Consider the following 25,731-nt stretch of genomic DNA (forward strand, 5'->3'; position numbering starts at 1 on the left):
AAGGGCTGAAGGGAAAACCCAGAGCATCTAACAACGAGAAGGAACCTGCTGTTACCGCCTGTCTTCCCTATCTTTCCATGATCACTCTAGGCTCGGCTTGGAGATCTGTGGACCAGTTTCTTTGCTGTCTTTATGTTGGTCCAAAATGTGGTTCCGTGATTAAAGCATGTTCAATGAATAGAGCTTTATATGTCAGGTCAAAAAATAAAACTAAAAGCATGGGTTTTAATGAGGTGTCCCCATACATCAACAAGCAATCTTGCTTGTGCAAAGAGAAAACCATCAACTGCATCCTATCTTGTGTTGCCAGAACTTAAAGCATTGAACTGAAGGTTTCTCATTACACCCTCCAATGGAATGTAATATGCTCAAGGTAAATGTTGATCGATAAGAAGTGAAATTCTTCAGATCCTGCCATCCTATCATTCTTCAAATTCAAGTTGACCTTCTGATGCAAAACTTGTCCAGCATCCTACTCCCTCCTTTCTCCCTGTTTCTCCAACCCCAACAACACTCTGTCCATTTTCCCTGTTTCTCCAACCCCAACAACTCCGTCTATTTTCCCTGTTTCTCCAACCCCAACAACACCCTGTCCATTTTCCCTGCTTCTCCAACCCCACACATTTAACCACAAAACAGTTGATTACAAATACTCTTTATCCCTCTGCTTGATTGGGACTTGCTGAGTATGCGATGAGCCAAACTGAAATTTTCAAAATATGTGGGAAAAAGTCTGCACTGACTATGATGCGAATGTAAGTTAATCTGATCTACCTGCTTTATCCCTCCATAGTCTGCCTCTCGTATGTCTGTCTAAATGTCTGTTAATTGATAGTATCATACTTGCAGGCAGTACATTCCAGACATCCACCACTCTTTGTCTGTTTAAAAAAAAGAACCTGTCTTACAACTCCTTTAGTCTTACACCACACCCCCGGCCGAAGCTCCCAGCATTTGATATTTCCTCTTTGGGACTAGTTTGCCTTTCGTGCCTCTCATAATTTTATGTACTACCATCAGGTCATATTTAGCCTCAGCCTCCAGTACTCCAAGGAAAAGGATCGATATCTGTCCAACTTCTCCTACTAATGTCCAACTAATACTCTCTAATTCTAGTGAACCTCTTTGGAGCTTTCATCGAGGGTTCTACATCCTGGTTGTAGTGTGCCCAGAAATGTGCACTGTACTTCAGATGTAGCCTAAGGTTTACACAGCTGCAACATGACGCATTCACTTTACACTCTGACCGATGAGGGCAAACATGCCATAGACTGCCTTTACCACCATATCCTCGGCGCAGCTTGACTGGCAGCAGTGCTGTCAATGGATACAATGAAATATTCCCATTTCAGCCTGATAAAGCTAAAAATCACAACTGCTTCCAAGGTCAGTACAGTCAACAAAGATATCTTAATGCGTTTAAACGAACTATCACTGCATAAAACTGATGGAAGCAATGCCAATTGTGGTTGGAAGTGCCCACGTAGGACACCTCGGAGGAAGCGCAGGTGCAGAACGAGGTTACAAGTGCATTTGAGGAAATGGGGTTTTAAACTTCCTATACTGAATATCTTGCTGGCAAACGTGCAGTCTCTGGTGAATAAAGTCGATGATCTCAGAGCTAAGGTGCTCAATCAGAAGGACATTAGAACCACATGTGTCCTTGGTTTCACAGAATCCTGGTTAACCTCTTCCGTACCGGATGCAGTAATTCAGATCGATGGGATTACTGTACACTGTCAGGACAGATCTATAGAGTCTCTCAAAAGCAGAGGTGGAGGAGTATGCCTCATGATCAACTCTTCTTGGTGCACAAATATATCAGTGCTGTCCCAATCCTGCTCACCAGATCTGGAGTATCTAGTAGTTAAGTGCCGTCCTTTTTACCTACCGCGGGAATTCTCTGGGGTTATTTTGGTAGCAGTATATGTTCCACCTCAGGCCAATGTCAATCAGGCTTTAGGTGATCTGAGCAATGGGATCAACATGCATTAAACAGCGCACCCTAATGCCTTCACCATGGTCTTGAGAGATTTTAACCAGGCCAGACTGAAAAAAATCACGAAGCAATTACTATCAACAGATCACTTGCAATACCAGAGGAACGAACACATTGGACCATCACTACACCACCATCAAGAATGCCTCCTTTGCTATTCCAGCCCTCACTTCGGAAAGTCTGATCACCTGGCCGTACTTCTACTCCCTGAGTATAGGCAGAGACTGAAAACTGCAGCACCAGTGGTGAGGACCAAGAAGGTATGGACAAGGGAAGCACAGGAGCGCCTACAGGACTGCTTTGAATCGGTGGACTGTATCCAGGGATTCATCTTCGAACCTGGATGAGTATGCTGCAGTTGTTACCGACTTCATTAGAACCTGTGTGGATGAGTGTGTGCCTACAAAGACTTACTGCACATTCCCAAACCAAAAGTTGTAGATGAACCAGGAGGTACGTCGTCTGCTGAAGGCTAGATCTGTGGCATACAAGTCTGGCAACCCAGGCCTGTACCAGAAAACCAGCTATGACTTGCAGAGGGCTATTTCAAGGGCGAAGATACAATTTTGAACAAGGTTGGAGGCGACATCGGATGCACAGCAACGCTGGCTGGGTCTGCAAGACATTACTTCCCACAAAGTGAAACCCAATAACATGAATGGCAGTGATGCTTCACTACCAGATGAACTCAACACCTTCTATGCCCACTTTGAAAGGGAGAACACAACTACAGCTGTGAAGATCCCTGCTGCACCTGATGACCCTGTGATCTCTGTCTCAGAGGCCGATGTTAGGCTGTCTTTAAAGAGAGTGAGCCCTTGCAAGGCGGAAGGTCCTAATGGAGTACCTGGTAAGGCTCTGAAAACCTGTGCCAACCAGCTAGCGGGAGTATTCAAGGACATTTTTAACTTCTCACGGCTATGGGCAGAAGTTCCCACTTGCTTCAAAAAGGCAACAATTGTACCAGTGCGTAAGAAGAATAATGTGGGCTGCCTTAATGACTATGGCCCCGTGGCACTCACATCGACAGTGATGAAATACTTTGAGAAGTTGGCCATGACTAGACTGAACTCCTGCCTCAGCAAAGACCTGGACCCAGTGCAATTTGCCTATCACCACAATAGGTTAACGGCAGACACAATCTCAGGTGGCTCTCCACACAGCTTTAAACTACCTGGACAACACAAACACCTATGTCAGGGTGCTGTTCATCGACTATAGCTCAGCATTTAATACCGTCATTCCCACAATCCTGACTGAGAAGTTGCAGAACCTGGGCCTCTGTACCTTTGCAATTGGATCCTCGACTTCGTAACTAAAAGACCACAATCTGTGTGGATTGGTGATAATATATCTAACTTGCTGACGATCAATGTTGGTGCACCTCACGGGTGTGTGCTTAGCCCACTGCTCTACACTCTATGTACATATGACTGTGTGGCTAGGCATAGCTCAAATACCACCTATAAATTTGCTAACAATACAACCATTGTTGGTAGAATCACAGGTGGTGACGAGTGGGCATATAGGAGTGAGATATGCCAACTAGTGGTAGCAACAGCCAGGCATTTAATGTCAGTAAGACGAAAGAGCTGATTGTGGACTTCAGGAAGGGTGAGACGAAGGAACACATACCAATCCTCATAGAGGGATCAGAAGTGCAGAGAGTGAGCAGTTTTAAGTTCCTGGGTGTCAAGATCTCTGAGGACCTAACCTAGTCCCAACATATCGATGTAGTTATAAAGAAAACAATGCAGCGGCTATACTTCATTTGGAGTTTGAAGAGATTTGGCATGTCAACAAATACACTCAAAAACTTCTATAGATGTACTGTGGAGAGCATTCTGACAGGTGGCATCACTGTCTGGTATAGGCGGGGCGTGGGGGTGGGGTGGAGGGTGGCTACTGCATATGACCGAAAGAAGCTGCAGCAAGTTGTAAATCTGGTCAGCTCAATTTTGGGTACTAGTCTACAAAGTATCCAGGACATCTTTAGGGAGTGGTGTCTCAGAAAGGCAGCGTCCATTAGTAAGGACCTCCATCACCCAGGGCATGCTCTTTTCTCACTGTTACCATCGGGAAGGAGATACAGAAGCCTGAAGGCACACACTCAGCGATTCAGGAACAGCTTCTTCCCCTCCCCTCTGCCATCTGATTCCTAAATGGACACTGAACCCTTGGACACTACCTCTCTTTTTTTTAAATATACAGTATTTCTGTCTTTTGAATGTTTTTTAATCTATTCAATATATATACCGTAATTGATTTACTTATTATTATAATTTTTTATTTTATGTATTTTTTTTCTTCTATATTATATATTACATTGAACTGCTGCTGCTAAGTTAACAAATTTCATGTCACATGCCGGTGATAATAAACCAGATTCTGATTCCGATATCCACCTATGCTTGCTGCCTTCAAGGAGTTCTGAATTTGCACTCCAGAAACCCTCTGTACATCAGAGCTTCTAAGGATCCTGTGACCTACTGTACACTTTCCTATTGTACTTGGCTGGATTAAACTGCTTTTGCATTTCATTTCACCAAATTTTCCAAGTGATTTATAATCTGCTGTATCCATTGGCAGCCTTCCTTGCGACTGCAACTGTACAATCTTTGTGACCAATTTCATGATATGGCAATAAATGAAATCTTTCAAATAAAATGTTGGCTTTGAAAGCTAACACTATTGGCTGATGATTTGAACAGTATGATGACATAAGACACTAAATGGTTGCAGTAACGTATATGGACAACAATCATAGTATGTAATATTGAGCAAAGGAAAAATACTACAAACGTTGGGAATCCAAGCTCTGAAGAAAAATGCCTGGAATACTTAGCAAGTCAGGCTGCATGAGAGGAGAAGAAAGCAGAGGTAATGTTTCAAATGAATTAATTTTTCCCAGCATATTAGATAGTGATAAAACCTCCAACTTTGAAGTATTGATGAAACCTATCATCATATTGAATTAAAGCTAAGAGAATAACTGATTTTATGACTGAAAGATGCATGCATTCTGGACCATTGGAAATTGAAAATAATTTAAGCTGCAAGAGGGAGCAATTTATTTTAGAGGCTCCTGTGGAAATGACAACAAAATATGAAGAATGATTTAAAGTTCATTTGCATGAATGGAAAGAGCATAATGTGATATTTCTTCAAGATCCTGCTAGTACAAGCAAGTGGCTTTGTAGGAAATGTGTTGCAACTTCTGCTATGTCTTTCTAATACATACATTGGCTCTTCAAGTTGATGCCCTTCCATTCCAACCAATGTCAAATGTTACTGTTGTCACAATCTATAAAAGAAATACTTTTCCTTCAAGTTCCTTTACAAAGCCAAGATCATCTATACATCTCATACAGCAAGAGGTCAATCTTACAACCAACTGTATATATTTTGACAAAGGACACTGACCTTTCAGATCACACATGCACTTGTATTGGAACGAGGCAATAGTCCATGGTTATTCAAGTGATGTAGCCAAGTCCATTTACTCTGAGGCACTGACTTAATCAGACGCACTGCTCTCAACACCCAAAGTTAGATATAGAAGTTGTTGCAATTATTAAAAATATTCTCAGACCAAGAGTAACTACAATTTTATCATCTCTTCCTGACTTCAGGTGACCAAGTGCAGCTGATTGGAAGTTCAACAAATTATATTTTTGGTTCACCGTGTCCCTTCACAACCCCTTGTATGCTACATTGATTCACTGAATTATTCAGTAAACTCAACAAGAAATTTTTTTCTGAATTAATACCAATGCAATGAAATGAAAATGAAATATTAAATCCATATTCCATGTCTTATATATATACTTCAGCTTTTACAGAAATGAATAGTGAAATATCTGGTCTCATTTCAATAAACTCATATCTAATTCTGTATCCGAAGGGGTATGAGGCTTTGTACCAACCTTCAGGATCCAGCAGTTTTTCTATGCCAAGATGCTGTTTGGCCACATTGAAGGCATGGTCCAGTCTCTCATTTGCTGACTGTAGTTTTGCAACGTCCTTCCACTCAAAGAGGTCAGGCCTGCAAGTACAATGAACGGTATTATAAAGTCAACTCTAATTCTCCTAGAACTCAGATGAATTCGACTTCAAACTACTGTCCCATAACACAAGTTGAAGGGATTATTATGTCAGGAGATGTTTAGGCATTACAACTTTTTTGAATCCCAAGTCACTCATCATAAAAAGATTGCTGTAAATCAGCACTGTGAATTCTTTCACAGATAAATACTTCGCACAGTTTTCAAGGGGCAACTTTGCAGGAGGAAGGAAAATAATTCTTTTTAAAATGTATACTTATTTTTTTTAACTTTATATCGTGTCAAACTTACCCCATTCAGGAACATTCAATAGTGAACCAGGATAACCACTCATATGGTAGCTGGCAGAGTGTAAAGATCCAGCGTTGATCCAGAAGCTGCATTGTCGGCTGTCAGCTTCAACTGGAAAAAACGTGGCTCCCCATAATGGAGAAGGTGACAGTTCAGGTAGAACCACTAACAAAGTATATCTTAGCAGAACTTTTGAAAATTCTATTGAGAACAGATATAGGAAGATGCTAACTGGCACCTCTGAAAATTTATTTTCTGAAATTGGAAAGAGTGTTTAAACTCACTGCAGAGGTGTTACTAGCTTGCTGGAAGCTATAGATGAGCATTCATAAAAATGGGCATCCAGACTCTGACGCATCATTCAAACCCTTGTACTTAAAGAGGGGGATCCTCTCCTCTCATGAGGTCAGGAAGCACAAGACTGAAGATTTCAGACACAGACAAGAATTATTGTTAAAGTATCTTTAGATGGCATCTCGCACCAAATGCTCAGTTCAGTATATCTCTATCACTGACACACAACCTACTTAAATCAGGACTCATAGTGAACAGTTTAACGTCCCATGACATCCCCACTTATTTGCCACGTGCACTAGCCCAACATCCAATGCACGTAGCCTGCATATGCTGACATATCATACAACATCAAGCAACACACACAGTTCTTTGTGCACCAGCATTTGGCACATCGTGGGATAATCAACTGCAGAGCCTGCAGCCAACACTGTTTCTGAAATTCTTAATGTTGATTCAAATGTTCCCTCCCTGGGTTTAGAACATCCAGATCATGTGAGTTTGCAGCTGTCGTGTCTGCATCATGTCCAGCAGGCCCCACCTTTCTCACTAGAAACATCAGCTTTCTTTCAGCATTACCACCACACAGTCCAACCTGGGCAACCATCGTCCTTGAGTGGACAAAGATATCTCTTCACCCAATCCAATGAGTTTAGCCACCATTTGAGATACAGGTATGGAGACTCACAGGAGGACTTCAATGGGCCAGGTAACAGAATGCTGCCGACTTGTGGTACGTTTGGTGCATTGTTTGGGCTGTCAGAAAGAACACATAAAATATTGAGCGTGGTGAGGGTGGGGGAGGTTTCCCCTTGCAGGGGCTTTAAACATACCTTGGAATTCATTATGTGGAATGGAAGTGGTGGTCAATGCTTATTCAACACAAACCCAGCCAAATGCAACATCTTTTGGCCATGTCTCGGCTTCTGATGCAGAGCAAACAGAAAAGGGAAAAAATAAAATCCAATGTGTTGGCACTTCAGTGGAATAGAGGAAATTACCATGACATGAGAGGGGAACTGGCCAAAGTTAACTGGAAAGGGACATTTGCAGGAAAGACAGCAGAGCAGCAATGGCTGGAGTTTCTGTGAAAAATAGGGGAAGTCCAAATAAGAAGAAATTTTCGAAGGGAAGTGGGGCACTACCGCGGCTGACAAATGAAGTCAGAGCCAAAGTAAAAGCAAAAGAGAGGACATACAAGGAAGCCAGAGCTAGTGGGAAGACAGTGGATTGAGGAGCTTTTAAAAACTTGCGGAAGGAAACTAGGAAGGAAAAGATGAATTATGAAAGGAAGCTGGAGACTAATATCAAAGAAGGTACTAAAAGCTCTTTTAAGTATATAAAGGGTAAAAGAGAGACGAGGGTAGATATATGACCAATACAAAATGACGCTGGAGATATTGTAATCAGAAACACAGAAATGGCAGAGGAACTGAATGTGTATTTTGCATTAGTCTTCACAGTGGAAGACATCTGCAGTATACTGAACATTCAAGAGTGTTGAGGAAATGAAGTTTGTGCAGTGAAAATTAGGACTGAGAAGGTGCTCAGGAAGCTTAATGGTCTGAGGGTGGATAAATCTCCTGGACCTGATGGAATGCACCCTCGGGTTCTGAAGGAAGTAACTGGAGAGATTGCACAGGCATTAATGATGATCTTTCAAGAATCGATAGATTCTGGCATCATACCGGATGACTGGAAAATCGCAAATGTTACTCTGCTAATTAAGAAGGGTGGGAGGCAGCAGAAAGGAAACTATAGACCTGTTAGCCTGACATCAGTGGTCGGGAAGTTGTTGGAATCGATTGTTAGGGATGAGATTACGGAGTTCCTGGAGGCACATGACAAGATAGGCCAAAGCCAGCATGGTTTCCTGAGAGGAAAATCCTGCCTGACAAACCTACTGCAATTCCTTGAGGAAATTACAAGCAGGGTAGACAAAGGAGATGTAGTAGATGTAGTGTACTTGGATTTTCAGAAGGCCTTTGACAAAGTGCTGCACATGAGACTGCTTAGCAAGATAAGACCCATGGAATTACAGGGGAGTTACTAGCATGGGTGGAGCATTGGCTGGTCAGCAGAAAACAGAGAGTGGGAATAAAGGGATCCTATTCTGGCTGGCTGCTGGTTACCAGTGGAGTTCCACAGGGGTCAGCGTTGGGACCACTGCTTCTTATGATGTATGTCAATGATTTGGACCATGGGATTAATGGATTTGTGGCTAAATTTGCCGATAATACATAGATAGGTGGAGGAGTGGGTAGTATTGAGGAAACAAAGAGCCTGCAGAGAGACGTAGATAGTTTAGGGGAATGGGCAAAGAAGTGGCAAATGAAATAGAATGTTGGAAAGTGCATGATCTGCACTTTGCTGGGAGGAATTAACAGACAGACTAGTACTTAGATGGGAAGATAATTCAAAATGCAGAGATGCAAAGAGACTTGGGAGTCCTTGTGCAGGAAACCCTGAAGGTTAACCTCCAGGTTGAACTGGTTGTAAAGAAGGCGAATGCAATGTTGGCATTCATTTCTAGAGGTATAGAATATAAGAGCAGGGATGTGATGTTAAGGCTCTATAAGACACTCGTGAGACCACACTTGGAGCATTGTGTGCAGTTTTGGGCTTCTTATCTTAGCAAGGATATACTGACATTGGAGAGGGTTCAGAGAAGAGTCACGAGAATGATTCCAGGAACGAAAGGGTTATCATATGAGGAACGTCTGGCAGTTCTTGGGCTGTATGCCCTGGAGTTCAGGAGAATGAGGGGAGATCTCATAGAAACATTCGAAATGTTAAAAGGGCTGAACAAATTAGATATGGCTAAATTATTTCCCATGGCAGGGATTCCAGGACAAGAGGCCATGACTTCATGATTGAAGGACATTCTTTTAGAACTGAGATGAGGAGAAATTACTTTAGTCAGAGGATGGGAAATCTGCGGAATATGTTGCCACAAGCGGCTGTGGAAGCCAAGTCATTGGGTGTATTTAAGGCAGAGATAGATAGGTTCTTGATTAGCCAGGGCGTCAAAGAGTATGGGGTGAAAGCAGGGGAGTGGGGATGACTGGAAGAATTGGATCAGCCCACAATTGAATGGTGGAGCAGACTCAATGGGCAGAGTGGCCTACTTCTGCTTATGGTCTTATATCCAAGCAAGGGCAATATGTTATGACAGTTCCATATTGCTGAGATCAAAGGAGCTTTGATGGTATCACAACGCTTCAGATCAGTTGCTGAGTGGTACTGAATCTATAAATCACAATTTCCTGCTCTCACTGAGAATGACAGTACTTATTATTTTAGGGTTCCCATTCAATCAACCTCTGGCTTCAGCATTGCTTAGACTGCTCCCACTTAATGCTGGAATGGTTCAGTCTGAATGAAGCTGATCTTGCAGCTGAGTTACAGATCATCTGCGAAAATTCAGCACATGCTGTATCATCAAGGTCATTTTCTTCCTTACTTTGAACATTTTTTCCCTCTGTCCATGAGTTTAAATTCTAAACTCAAAGGCTTTCAGTTCAGTCCTGCAATGTCAATGGATATCACCTGAATGCACATGGAATAAATCGTTAAGTATCCCAAAAAGCTTGCAACGTGTGCTGATAAAAGGGTTTCACCATCAACTGAATTATGAAAATCCAGATATCAAACCACCCATGTCTAACAAGAAGTGTAACCTGTTCATAAACTGTAAAAATTGTTGAAAGTACATTGTTTCATCTTTGAAAATCATAATTTTATCGCAAGAATTGATCTACAAATATAGATCAAAATATATGTGAAGGGAATAAATTAAGTTCTGACAGTCAAGAGCAAATACTTTCTGAACATGTTTATAAGATCACTAGGAAATATACAAAAACTAAAATTAAAACAGTACTTATAATAATGAAGCTGAATATTCACCAAGTTTGTTTCTCTTCACCAAATGAATATTAGCTATTACCGCACTGAGCATAACTGCTTCAAAAATGTCAAGTATGCTTCTGTTAGCTACAGCCTAATAAGAGAGTTAAGGTTTTCATCTCCAGTAAAGATGTTCCTTGAAATATTGTACAAAGTCATGTTTGTTGACCCACATTGCTTCCCAGGCTGACAATAATTAACCTTACTTTTCAGTTCTCACCATATCACCCACTTTTTCACCCTTTTTCTGAGCCTAGAGCTCTAGTTTCATCCAATTCCATCTTTTGTATGTTTCCAATTTTCATCACTCCCTCACTGAAAGATTTCCCTCCAGATCCAAGCTCAAGAATTTCTTTCATAACATGTTCAACCTCACAGCACTCACCATGACTCTCCTCAAACAAACCCTTTTTGTCTAATTTCTTAATCACATTTTCATATCATTTGACACAGCAGACTATCAAATATTGTCTAATAGTGCTCCTGGGAAGCAACATGGCAAGATTAAATGTCAGCTGTTGTTCGAATAATCAAACATATCAATATATTCAAGATATCAAAATCAATGTTTAATTAAGATTCTTAAGCACTTTGTTCTCCCAAGTTCTTCCAAATGTTAGACTCTACTGTTTTAACCCAAATTTTTTTCAGAAGTCAGGAAAAAGGCTCAAAGCTTGATGACTGTTTTATTTAGCATTAACAGAACAAAGAGAGTTGAAAATGAACAGTGATAGATGTCTACGAGCTGAAAAGAGTGAGTCAAAAGATCTGAGCACTAAGATGGCAGTGGCCTTATGGTCAGCTCTTCTGGTAAGATGGCAGGGTGCTTGGACATAGCAGCCTCTTTGGGGCCAACCTAAGGTGATTTTGTTTTTTTGTTTAAACAACTTTTTTTTATATAATGGCAAGACTTCCTGTTGGACATTAAGAACTTCAAGTACTGCAGGCACCCCATCCGCGAGCTGCTCGATAATGAGGGTGCTGGAGGAGCTGGACTTGTTGCAGACCATGCTGCTGCCGGCTACAGAAAGGTGTCCAAAATAGTGCGTGAAGGTGGCGTGCATTTGAACAATGAGTGATTGTCTTGGACGTTTTTCTTGTGATTGCAAGATCCGTTTGGACATTGGTAATGTAAAATGCTGCAAGTCCAGTTCACAATGGTTTACTGGTGACAATGAAGGCAGGGAAGTTGCATGCCCTCATTGTAGCATGACAAGGTCTCATGCCTTGAGCTCGCTTGTTGCAGCCACCCAGGAGAGGAGGTGCTGGAGTTGCTGTGGTGCTGTGTCCATGCTGAATTGGAGACAAAGCCCTCCTGTTGGTGCTGCCTTCCAATGTTCGCACAGTGAGCAACAAGGTGGATTGTGTGCATCCATCTACTGACTGCTGAAGGTTTGTTCTGGCCAACCATCATTCATGCACCATCAATCTACAGGATATGTCACTCAGGACCTTGGACTACATTATATTTTTTGTGTGACTGTTTACTGCTATATTTGCTTTGTTTTGTATACGACAGTTAGTACTGTATTTTGCACCTTGGACCCTGAGGAACACTGTTTCATTTGGCTGTATTCACGGCTATTCGTATATGTTGATTGATATTTAAACTTGAATTTGAATTTGAAAATTCCATTCAAGTTTGTACATAAGAGTTAACCAAAGAGAAAGCTCTTATTCAAATAATGCAGCACCAAGAAAAGCTTCCAGAACTCTCCAGAATAATACCAATATAACCATTAGGGGATATATACTGTACCTGCTGTGAGCATTAGGAAGCACAGTAAGCAGTTCCTTGCATATAAGTAATTATAGAAAATAAAAGCAAATAATTAATTGTTAAACTGCAAAGAAAATAAAAATTAAACAGTCAGAATCAACACAGAGAAAACAGCCTCTGGCTCATGGGTCAGAGCTTCACAAAAGCTGCAGTATTCAGAAAACTCTCTAAGTCTGACTCAAGTGTTTACAGGCTAGATGCGTCCAAAACTATCTAAAATGACGAAGGCCTCATGGACTGACTGTGTAATTGTTCTCTGGCTTATATCTCAATTACACAGTGACTTCTGGTTTTGCTAACCAAACTGAACTCCAAAAAGCTGCATCATTAGTTAACTCTTTGAGATTATTATTATTACAACAAGAAAATAAAACATGATACATGAAGTAATATTAAAGTGATGATTAAGGCTCGTTCAAATTATACTTCAAATATTGCTAACATGGACAGGATCATCATGATACAGACTGTACTCTTGCAGAATATAATAATTTTCCACTCTATAAAAAGTTCTTGAACTAGTAAGAATATCAATGCATTGTTTTACATTTTTTCTTTGTAAAAGCCATAACTTGTTGTAGAAACACCTATGACTAGTAATACTCATCTTTAAAATAAATTTGGTGGTGGTCATCCCATTATACTGAGTAACACCATCTATCCTGCACTACTGTAAGGAGCCACAGAGAAATGCCAATATGTTAAGTGACAGAGGGGAAATAATGCCAGTAGATTTTTTCTGGTCTGAATCATAGGATGATGGTGATAGTCTTACAGTGTGTAACTCCTTAATCACAGTCGTAGAATGGGAAATTTGTGAATAACATTGCCTTTGAAGCTTTGGTTTGAAGATAACCCTGACAAAACTGAACAAAATGTTGAGTGCATTCAATTAATTTTCTACTGTATAATGTTCATTTCCTTTGTTTACTGAAATGCTAGATAAAATGCATTTTTTAAAAACTTAAAAGCTTTACAAAAATGTCAACCTTGAGTTCTTCATGAACAAGAGAAAATCTGCAGATGCTGGAAATCCAAGCAACACACACAAAATGCTGGAGGAACTCAGCAGGCCAGGCAGCAATATATGGAAAAGAGTATCGTCGATGTTTCAGGCTGAGACCCTTCAGCAGGGTTTTGGCCCAAAACGTCAACAATATTCTTTTCCATAGATGCTGCCTGGCCTGCTGAGTTCCTCCAGTGTTTTGTGTGTGCTGCTTAGAGTTCTTCATGACCACTGCTGATGCAGTAAAACCGCCACGCAAAGAATTTGAACCAACAATTATCTTGAAAAACCTGACAGTATATTTAATCAGATAACCCAACTTCAAGGTTCAAAACACATTTTTAATCTAAGTATGTGTACTATATACAACCTTGAGATTCATTTTCTTACAGGCAACCACAAAACAAAGAAGCCTGATTGAATCCATTGAAAGAAGACTGTCAGACACCCAATGGGTGAAAAAAGAATAAACCACGCAAACAATGTAAACATATATAACACTCAGAAATAAAGCTCATGAACCATGAAGCTGGTCCAGGAGCCCACTAGTTTTTGGCCACAGCCTCAGTTCTGAGCAGAGACAAGTAAAGAAGAATCAAAGCAGTGTGACCCCAGGCAAATGAAAATCTGCATGTTCAGTTTCATCTATAAATGCAATATTTTTTCTTAAATAGTAGTTCTGAAACAACAGGTTTAGTGTAGTACAGATCCCTGTGGAAGATACCAATCATCACGGAGAAGTCTTCAGTTGTTCCATTAACTGAATTAACCTTTTTTTATAATTTCAAGCTGTAACAAGCCAAATACATGCACTTGCCGCAGTATAAAACTATACTACCATTATTAAATTCTGAAAGAAAAACAAATAAAAAATAAACAAGAATCTCATAAATTAAACTTCAGGATACAGGTATTAACATCTATCTAAGCTCTTTTTGATATGTTATGGAAAGCAACAGTAGTCCAAATGCAATGCTCCTTCCAGCTGTGGCCCAACTTGCAATTGCAATTTTAAATTGAGTGGAAAATCAAATTGTGCAGAAGATACAGAGAGTCTGCAGAGAGATATGGATAAGTTAAGTGAGTGGGCAACGATCTGGCAGATAGAATACAATGTTGGTAAATGCAAGGTCATCCACTTTGGAAGGAAAAATGGAGGGCAGATTACTATTCAAATGGTAAAAAAATTGCAGCATGCTGCTGTCCAGATGGACTTGGGAGTGCTTGTGCATGAACCACAAAAGGTTGATTTGCAGGGGCAGCAGGCTGTCAAGAAGGCAAATGGAATGTTGTCCTTCATTGCTAGAGGGGTTGAATTTAAAGAGCAGGGAGGTTATGCTGCAACTGTACAAGGTACTGGTGAGGCCACACCTGGAGTACTGTGTGCAGTTCTGGTCTCCTTATTTGAGGAAGGATATACTGACTTCAGAGGCGAACCCCCAGAGATGAAGGGGTTAGACTAAGAGAAGAGATTGGGTCACCTGGGACTGTACTCGCTGGAATTCAGAAGAATGAAAGGAGATCTTATAAAAACATGTAAAATGATGAAAGGGATAGGTAAGTTAGAGAGAGGAAAGTTGTTACCACTGGTAGGTGAGACTAGAACTACAGGACAAAGCTTCAAGACTTGGGGGAGTATATTTAGTTCAGCAATGAGGAAGAACTGCTTTTCCCAGAGGGTGGTGAATCTGTGGATTTCTCCGCCCAATGAAGCAGCGGAGGCTACCTCAGTAAATATATATAAGGTTGGATAGATTTTTGCATAGCAGGGGAATTAAGGGTTATGGGGAAAAGGCAGATAGGTGGAGATGAGTCCATGGCCAGATCAGCCACAATCTTATTGTATGGCAGAACAGACTCAACCTGTTCCTAATTCATATGTTATGTTCTTATATTCTAAACCAGGGGTCCCCAACCTTTTTGGCACTGCGGACAGGTTTAATATTGACAATATTCTTGTGGACCGGCAGACCGGGCTTGGGGGGGCAGGGTTGGTGTTCAGGTAGGGTTAAACTCACCTCAACATGTCTTTTACAGTTAGGGTTGCCACCTTTTTCACTCCCAAATAAGGGACAAAAGTAGCAGTCAAATCCCAGGACACTTTACCCCAGGAAAGACTACCATGACCATGAAGCCTTGCGCGGGCACCTGTGTGCGCATGTGTGACGTGCGCATGCACGACGTGCCGATTTTTCTTTCCCCCACAAATCAGTTTTGCCTTCATCTTTTCAACTATACTGTACATACATTATTTCTACTTTATATAGGCTGTGTATTTATCATATCATTCCTGCTTTTACTATACATTAGTGTTATTTATTTTCGATTTTATGTGTTACTTGGTATGATTTGTTAGGTTATTTTTTCGGTCCGGGAATGCTCAAAAATTTTTCTCATATAAATTAATGGTGATTGCTTCTTCGCTTCACGCCATTGCGGCACGAAAGGTTTCATAGGAACGCTCTACCTTCGCAGGGAAATACGGGACAAACCAATTTAGCCCAATATACGGGATGTCCCGGCAAATACAGGACAGTTGAAACCGTATGTTCGAGTTCAACGGTGTGTGACAGGGAATGAGGAAAGGTGCAGCTGACTCATATCATTTCCTCACGGTCTGGTAGCACATGCTCTGTGGCCCAGTACCGGTCCGTGACCCGGTGGTTGGGGACCACTGTTCTAAACTCCAGATCATCATCCTCAGTCTCTCCACACCTGTGCTTATCTGTCCCAAATTCAGAAGACTGCTTTTTTAGATTATGAGAACACTCAGTCCTCTTTTATTGTCATTTAGAAATGCATACATGCATTAAGAAATGACACAATGTTTCTCTGGAGTGATATCACAGAAAACAGGACAAACCAAAGAATAACACTGACAGAACCACATAATTATAACATATAGTTACAGCAGTGCAAAGCAATACCATAATCTGATGAAGAACAAACCATGGGCACGGTAAAAAAACGTCTCAAAGTCCCCAAGTCGATCAACTCCCGAGTCCCCAGTAGCAGGCGGCAAAAGGGAGAAACTTCCTGCCATAAACCTCCAGGCACCATCAACTTGCCGATGCCTTGGAAGCAGCCGACCACAGCCGACACTGAGTCCGTCCATCTGAAAACTTCGAGCCTCCGACCAGCCCCTCCGATACAGCCTCCTGAGCACCATCCTCTGCCGAGCGCCTTCGACCTACGCCCGGCTGCTGAAACAAGCAAAGCCGAGGATTCGGGGCCTTCTGCTCCGGAGATTCCAGTTACCACACAGTAGCAGCGGCAGCGAAGCGGGCATTTCAGAAGTTTTCCAGATGTTCCTCCGTACTCTCACGTCCGTCTCCATCAAATCAGAATTGTGCACGGTCCCCTACTGGACAGATTACAGATATCATTCACCAGAGAGGCCGCGTGCGCTGCCGTCACGCCGCCATCTTCTCCTCCTCCTTTCATAACTCCATCAGCAGCCAATGGCAAGATCTCCAAGAGAGTACTGAAAAAGCTGTGCCCCTGAAAACCCCCCAATAACTTTAACAGCTAGCAGTACCTCAGCTATGGCTTTTGCCTGCAGTAAATGGTAAGAGATATTCAAAAATAATTACAACTCAAGACAATAATTGCAATTTTTAAAACTCTGTAAACATTGCTTTTAAAAAAGTTAACTGAAATTTCATACTGCTGATTCTCAGCAAGATTGCCTTCTACCACTGCACCAAGTACATAGCCCAACAGGAGAATGGGTGTAACTAACATGAAAGATTTGGGCCATTGCTATCCCTGTTGTGGTTGTGGCTCAGATTTAGTGTTTTTCTTTAAGTTCCTGGGGATGGTTTTACGGACAGAAAGCTGACCAAGGGGTCAAGTTGGGGTTTAGGGTCAGGGATGTGGGGAATTTAGAGGTCAGGCTGGAGTCTAGTCCTCTGCTCCGGGCGCCGTGTTCCAAAGCCAGCAAGGCAGATGAGTGATGAAAGGCAGATCAGGGTCTAAGCCTCCATTCGGCGTTTGAAGGCCAGTGACATGGACATGGGATGAAGGACATCTGGAGTTCAGGCCTCTGCTCCGCACACGAAGGCCAGCAATGTGGACAAGTGACGAAGTACATCAGTGGATGTCGGGCTGCTCCAAGTCAATGGATCCCAGGATCAGATGTCCATGCGAGAAGGAGGCACAAGAGCCAGTGAGTCAGCGGGCCAAGAGTTCAGGGTCCTGTCATCAGCTACCCTGGGGGTCAATACTGAGGATTGAAGTCTGAAGATCAAACTGAAGAGTCAAAGCCCAATGACCAAAGCCTGGAGGCCAGAGGCCTGTCCTGGGATTGGAGGAGTGTGTGTGTGTGTGTGTGTGTGTGTGTGTATGTGTGAGAGAGAGAGAGAGAGAGAGAGAGAGAGAGAGAGTGAGAGAGAGAGAGAGAGAGAGAGAGAGTGAGAGAGTGAGAGAGAGAGAGAGAGAGAGAGAGAGAGAGAGTGACAGCACTTATTTTGCTGTTGTTACTTTGTTGCATGTTCTGTTCTGTTCTGCGTTGTTCTGCTGTGCATTATGAGCATGCTGAATTGGTGTCAGAATGTATGGCAATTTCTATGGGCTGCCCCCAGCACATCCTTGGGTTGTGTTCGTTGTTGACACAAACACTATGTTTTGATATACATGTGATAAATAAATCTGAATATATCAGCAAAGTAAAACAATCGATTTATTACTGAAAGTATAGTAGTTTTACTTGTAATGTTCTACCCACAAATCTCCTGTCATTCCACTTGTACCAACCAGTGAGAAATAATCTGATCAGAAAAATCAACATTGAGTTTACCAGCTGCGGACAGGCAACACAGGGAGTAGAACATAGAAAATACTACACTGGAATATATCCTTCAGCTCACTATGTCTGTACAGATGATGATATAAAATTTAAACTAAACCTATATGCTCACACATGACTTACGTACCTCCATTCCCTTCACGTTCAGGTGCCTGTCCGAATACCTCTTCAACACCCCTGTCATATCTGCTTCCACCACTGCTCTTGACAGCACAATCCAAGCATCTCCCACTCTGTGCAAAAAAATGCCATGATAACCCCCTTAGTATTTCTGCCTTCTCATCTGAAAGCTGTGCCCTCTGGTATCTGACGTGTTTACCCTGGGAGAAAGACACCGACCAGCTGCCCTAAATATGTCTCTCATAATTGTATACTTCTGTCAGATCTCCGCTACCCTCCATTGCTCCAAACAGAAACAGCCAAGTTTATAAAACTTCTCTTTATAACTAAAGAGAGTTATAACTAACTGACAGCTTTGGACACTCCCATAACTAAAAAAAGAGGGATCTTGGGATCTTTGGACCCCAAGGTCCCTCTGCACAACATTGCTGTTAAAGGCATTGTAATTAACTGTATACTTTTCTCTTACATTTGACCTCCCAAAGTGCACATTACATACTTGTCTAGATTAAACTCCATTTCTCCAGTCATATCTACAATTGATCTATGGCTTGCTGTACCCTCTGACAACTTTATGCAATACCCATAGCTCCACCAATTTTTCTGTCATTTGCAAACTTGACAACCCATCTACATTATTGTCCAAGTCATTTATATATATCATAAATAATGAGTTCTCAGCATTGATCCAAGTGTTACACAGGTGGTCAGAGACTTCAAAGCAGAATAAAACCCCTCCTTCACTAAACTCATTCATCTAGAGCCAGGCCAATTTTCAATCTAATCTACCAGGTCACCATGGATTCCATCTACCTTATTCTTTCGGATCAGCCTGAATATGGGGTTCAAATAATACTTTAGTTAATATTAGAACAAATCCAGCAGGAATACTAAAGATACTTGGTGAATCACAGGACAATACATCACTAACCATGAATAATGTACAATTTTCTGCTTAACTACACCACGGCACTGTCTTAGGTAAAAGGAGGACAGAATCAGGGCAGTTAGGGGAGGAGGAGGGAGCAAGGACAATGAAAAGATGAGATTAAATCTTGAAATAAACTGTATTGAACAACAATTGACTTTCTCAGGGAGGCAAATAATTGAGTGAGCATGATGGATGGAGCATTGTTATTCATGCCTGTGTTTCAGTCCGATCTTCCAAACAATATTTTACGTTGCCATTGATTCAACAATAAAATTTAAATCTTGAACAGCTGAACTACATTGGCTTCAAATGGTTCACTTACATCCAAGGCTAAGTAGCTTGGCAAAGGACTAAAGCTGTCACTGCACCAATGTGACAGCTGCAGATGACAATTCCAATCCCTTACTGCATGTGTATACAGCCAGGAGATTTGGACCACACAGGTGAAAACCTGCTCTCCTTTCCTCCCAAACCCTAGTTTGCTAACTGAGTGTGCAGAGGTACGCAGTCACAAACATAACAGAGGATGCACTGCATGGATATGCATCTGGTAAATTTGCTCAACTATTTTAATTAATCATCTCATTCCGATGCAGTAAGGAAATAAAATATTGGTTAAACATGTGTAAAAGTTGAAGAGGGAGTCCAAGATTGGTTTAAACAGCCTAACGAGTAGCTAGAGAGACAACAACACTTACACATTTATCAAGTGTTCCTTCATTCATCCTGTACAACAACACACCATGTTGCTTGAGAACAAAAAACCTAACTGTAACTAAATCCAGTCAACGCCTCAGGTATTTTCTCCATCAACGTTGTATACTTAGCTTAGTACACTGTGAAATTATTGTAACTTGAATTAGTCGTAAACACATTCAAAGTGGCAGCCTCTTCAACAGTTTTGACACAGCAGATAATGTCCACCAAACCATAATTTCTCTGGACTACTTCAACCTGACCTTAAAAAAAATAAACAGCAATAGATTCAAAATGTCCACATTTTGAGCAAAGCAGGAAAAGGACACAAAATAAATTGAAGATCAAAAGACAAAGCAAATGTTATGCTTTGTAACTCCAAAACATAAAGAAATTAATTGGAAGGAAAACAATGGAGCTGAGATTACGAGTCTAACTTGTTTTTCACTTTAAGCAAGCAGCACATGTATTACAGAGTGATGAGGTATGCCATTTATATACTTTCATATATAACCCACTATGTATTAAGTAAACAAGCAAAGAATGCTTAATCAAACACCATATTTAAATTATTACTCAGATATTAAACACTTCTCCCTGCTTAGCTATAAACTCCAACTCAATGCAGAATGCATTTCAACTTGTATACATACTGTAAATATATAGTATACTATATAATACAACTACTATATGGACACCCACAGCAAAGTAAATTTTAAATTGTCCCATTCAGGCCAAAGGATTTAATCACTGTGGAGGATTTCTTACTCTTGACATGGGAGGTCACTCTGCTCCGATTTATTGCTGTGAAAACAATCTTGGGTTCTGGGGCCTCCACTGTGGTAGTTGGAGTTTGCTCTGGGGCTGCAGGAAGTGGTTCTGACAGCTTTGGATGCTTTCCTTCTCCTTTTCTCAGCTTTTCTTTCTGGATCCACTTCAGTCCTTGATTCTCTCTCAGTCCCAGCTTCATTCTCTCTCGTTTCCACTCTTTTCCTTCTTCCTAGGAAGTATATCTTAACCTAGGGTAAATATATATAGTTCACCGGACTATTCTCTTATTTATCCCTCTATTGTTCCATTTTTGATCTGATCTCTCCCCCGTTGGTTTCTTCATCTGCAACATCATCTGACAAATCCTCCTTTCAAATCTCCATTGACTCCTTTCTTTTTGGTCTTCCATTCATCCAGCTGGGCCTTTGGTCTTTGTATCTACTTTTGCAAGTAGCATTTTGCACGCCACTTGAAGTTCATACAATAAGCTTAATGCACACAGAGTAGATTCTGCTTCTTTATACTCACAAAAGACGCATGCTTGCGACTTTCCTAAAGCTCCTTGAACTCCCTTCTAACTTAAAACTAAGCCACATTTCGCAAGCAACTGCCTGATTAACATATCAGAAGCTTTCTCAGATACGTTGCCTACAAAAACTGTTGTAGTCAGACCACTGCTTTTGTCACTTTCATGATTTCCCTAAGCAACATGGTCTTTCCGTGGTCCAATTACTTTCTAACCAAGGCACAGAGATTGGCACCAACACCTGCTTGCCCTCTGTTGGCCTCAGGTTTGCCCAAAACTTCAACACCACTGTTACGTTTTCTAACTCCAAAACATAAAAACTAACTGAAAGGAAAACAAAAGAGCCAGAATTGCAAGTCTAACTTTATTTTTCACTTTAAGCAAGGTTCACATGTATCATGTATTGGTGTGATGACGTATGCCATCTACGTACTTTTACATATAACCCACAATGCATCATTTAAACAAACAAGAATTAAATAATATATTTACAATATTACTCGAATATTACTTAAACAGAGACACTTTCTCCCTCATTAGGAAGAGAGAGAGTCTGTGGTATGTCAAATACCAAGTGAACAAGTAGTCTTTAGGGTACTGCAAAGTCTGTGTCTTTGCTGTTGCTTTGCTCACGCCTGAGTGCTCGGTGGTGGTGCCAATGCTTCTTTTTGCCGGTGGAGGGAGGGGGAATTGTTGCTTGCTGCTGCTTATGTGCGGGAGGGAGGGGAGCTGGGGGGCATTTTGCGGTTCTAACATTTAACTATCATTCATCCCAAGGGGCACTTCTCTGTTTTTGTGGATGGTTGTGAAGAAAAAGCATTTCAGGATGTATATTGTATATGTAAGGGGTTTCTTCTTTTATGTTACTGATAAGGCTAATAAAAATGGCTTTATGTTAGAATAAAATGGATTCTTTGTTATGTTAACTGCTGAGAAAGTGCTTCACTATAGCAGCTTGTTTGGGTAATAATTACTGATAGAGAGTATTGTATTCATTTGCTAACCATTTGGGATAGATGTTATCCTTTTTTGTGTGTCTGTAAGCTATTGTTTTCGCAGGCTTTCGGGCAGAAGGCGCAGTGGAGACAGACAGAGGAGACGCGATGCTGTAAGCTGGGCGATGGAATGGACCCAGAGCGGGAGTCCGAGGCCCAGGGTTTTCGGGAGGAGAACCGAAGAGGAAAGACTTGCTGGACGCGCTCTGGCCAACCACCGTGGTTGGTCCCAGGCGGCGGGTTGAGGGGGTCGGAGGAGATCGCATGGTGGAAAGAAAACCCTGTTCATTGAGCTCCAATGGCTGTGCACAAAGTGGTTGAACTCTGATAAGTTTGGTGCCTTTTATTTTCCTTTTATATTGTATCTCTATTAATTACATAGTTCCAGTAAGATCTATAAATTGTACTCTGTAAATTGCACATGGTGTACTGTCTGCTATTTGGCGTGTTGGAGTACATCACACAGCATCTACACAAACTCGATTACAGAGTTTGGAGGGGCTGAAGGCTGCTCCCCCTAAATGGAAGCGAGCTGAGTGAGCCTGAGGCTTATCAGGGGGCTACATATACATTTCTCTGACATTAAATGTACCTTTGAAACCTTTGAGATATTAAATACACCAACAGAAAACACCATTGAAAGTGGCTTCATTGTAGTAGTCTTCATCTCAGCTGAAGAATCCTTTCATTGTTCCTGGTGATTATCCTTGTCTGCACATTCTCTCTGGCAACAGTGACGATGATATGGTTCAGGAGGTGTCAAAGACCTGCTGTTCTACAATATAGCGCTGGCAGTAACCTTTGAGCTTCTAGAGAAAATTATTGTGATTTTGACGTTAGCTCTGGAACCAACAGAATTGTTTACATGTGCAATCAATAGCACAGATTTCCTGGAGTTTTTTGTAGTTGAAACTGGCCTGCTGCCATACCAATATTGGATGATTCCAGCAAAGAATAAGCAATCCCAAGGTGAGTAAAACAAAATTTAACAGACGATATTTCTGTTAATGAAATATCATTTCAAAACACCTGCCCATGATAAGAACCATCAATTTGCAAGCAAATAGGATTATTGTTAATGGGCAAAAAAGATCAGCATGCACATGGTGGGTCAAAGGGCTGTTCCAGTGCTGTACAACTCTATATCACCTGACTGGTGAGGAGACAGTGACCTCAAAAGAGAATGAGACAGTGAATACGTGTGGATGCAGCCATGCAAGGCCAACCATCCAACCAACCAACCAACATACATTTGCAGAAATAAAGGCCCAAAGGCTAAGTTGTACTTCAACCTGACAGCTTTGGACTCCAGGACCTGGAACCTATTTGGGCTGAAAAATGCTCAAGTGGACCTCAAGAACTGCCAAGCCTGCTTCAGAAAGAGTGTCCCGAATTACAGCAGCACCAGCTTAATCCAAGTCTTAAAGCAGCGACTGGATGTTATCGACAGCACCATGAGTGCCCAGACACTTCCAAACACGGATGCATCAGCCCCAACAAGTGAAATGGGTGAGTTTGCTCATCACCCTGCTATTGTGACTGAATTGCAAAGATCATAAAAATACTCAACATCAAACAAAAATTTCCATGTTTTTCCAATCCATTTTCTGACTACAATGCACACTACAAGGCTGACAAGGGAAGTTAAAGCCATCAGTGTTCATGGTGGAAGACACAAGTAGTAGGCTGGAAGCTCGAGAGTGCCAAGGAGCAAAAGTACGTGCAGTTGCTATTATTAGGGAGATGGTGTTTGGGAAACTGAAAGGTCTGAAGGTCACCTGGACCAGATGGACTACACTTCAGGGTTCTAAAAGAGGGAGCTGAAGAGATTGTGGAGGCAGTAGTAATGATCTTTCAAGTCTTTCAAGTATCAAGAAAGTCTGGCATGGTTCAGGAGGACTGGAAAATTGCAAATAACACTTCACTCTTCAAGAAGGGAGGGACGCTGAAGGAAGGAAATTATAGACTGGTTAATCTGACCTCAATGGTTGGGAAGGTGTTGGAGTTGATTGTTAAGGATACAGTTTTGGATACTTGGAGGCATGTGACAAAATAGGCCAAAGTCAGCATGGTTTCTTTGCCTTACAAATCTGTTGGAATTCTTTGTAGAAATAACAAGCAGGATAGAGAATTGGTGGATGTTGTGTACTTAGATTCTCAGAAGGTCTTTGACAAGATGCCACACATGAGGCTGCTAATCAAGCTACAAGCCCATGATATTCAGGAAAAATACTAGCATGGATAGAGTATTGGCTGATTGGGAGGAGGCAAAGAGTGAGTATAAAGGGATCCTTTTTGGATTGGCTGGCAACAACTAGACGTGTTACACAGGGGGTCTGTGTTGTGACCACTGATTTGAACACTGCATATCAAAGATTTGGATGACGAAATTGATGGCTTTGTGGCCAAGTTTACAGACAATATGAAGATACGAGGGATGATTGATAAGTTTGTGGCCTAAGGTAGAAGGAGTCAATTTTAGAAAACCTAGCACATTTATTTTTCCTACATTTACACACTTAGTCCAGCGGTCGTGGAGCATACAGATCCCTTCTTTGTAGAAGTCAGCATCTTGGACCTCCAGAGAGTGGTCTGTTCGTGGCCTAAAGTAGAAGGAAATGAGGAGAAACTTCAAACTTTCTGTATTTTCACTCAAAGAGTTGAACTGCACGTGCATGTAACGAGAGCTGTATAACTCATCTTCTTCTATCTTAGGCCACAAACTCATCAACCACCCCTGCTGTGGACCACCTGGAGGTCCAAGACGCTCTCGTTACATGCACATGCAGTTCAACTCTTTGAGTGATTATGCAGAAAGTTTGAAGTTAATAATGCATCTCCTACCTTAGGCCACGAACTTATCAATCACCCCTACTGCGGACGACTTCTACAAAGAAGGGATCCGTATGCTCCATGACCACTGGACTAAGTGTGGACATGTAGGAGGGGATTGTGCTAAAAAATAAATGTGCTAGGTTTTCTAAAATTGACGCCTTCTACCTTAGGCCACGAACTTATCAATCACCCCTCGTACAGTGCCTATAAAAAGTATTCACCTCCTTGGAAGTTTTCATGTCTTATTGTTTTACAACATTGAATCACAATGATTTAATTCTGCTTTTTAACTGCTGATCAATAGATGTCTCTTTCACATCAAAGTGAAAGCAGATCTCTACAAAGTGATCTAAAGTAATTACAAATATGAAACACAAAATAATTGACTGCATAAGTGTACACCCCCCTTTAAAATAACACATCAAGTCATCACTGGTGCAGCTAATTAGTTTTAGAAGTCACATAATTAGTTAAATAGAAATCACCACGTGCAGTCAAGGTGTTTCAAATAAGTGTAGTAAAAATACACCTGTATTTGGAAGGTCCAACTGCTGGTGATTCAGTAAACTGGCAAAAACCATACCAAAAAGACAAAAGCATACTCCAAGCAACTTCACAAAAAGGTTTTTGAAAAGCACAAGTCAGGAAATGGATACAAGAAAATGTTTAAGTCACTGAATATCGCTTGGAGTACAGTAAGTCCTCCA

General features: G+C 41.4%; 1 protein-coding gene across 11 annotated transcripts in view; it reads right to left on the reverse strand.

Moving 5' to 3' along the window:
• The window catches only part of dmd (dystrophin), a 1,961,093-nt gene that overhangs the window by 1,343,741 nt on the left and 591,621 nt on the right, over positions 1 to 25,731 (reverse strand). For all 11 annotated transcript variants that reach the window (XM_072260552.1, XM_072260560.1, XM_072260554.1 and 8 more), the window contains exon 7: positions 5,926 to 6,044. In XM_072260552.1, the coding sequence (XP_072116653.1) occupies positions 5,926 to 6,044 (119 nt within the window). The remainder of the gene's footprint in view (positions 1 to 5,925; positions 6,045 to 25,731) is intronic.

This window comes from Mobula birostris, chromosome 6 (genome assembly GCF_030028105.1).
Source record: "Mobula birostris isolate sMobBir1 chromosome 6, sMobBir1.hap1, whole genome shotgun sequence".
Lineage (NCBI taxonomy): Eukaryota > Metazoa > Chordata > Chondrichthyes > Myliobatiformes > Myliobatidae > Mobula > Mobula birostris.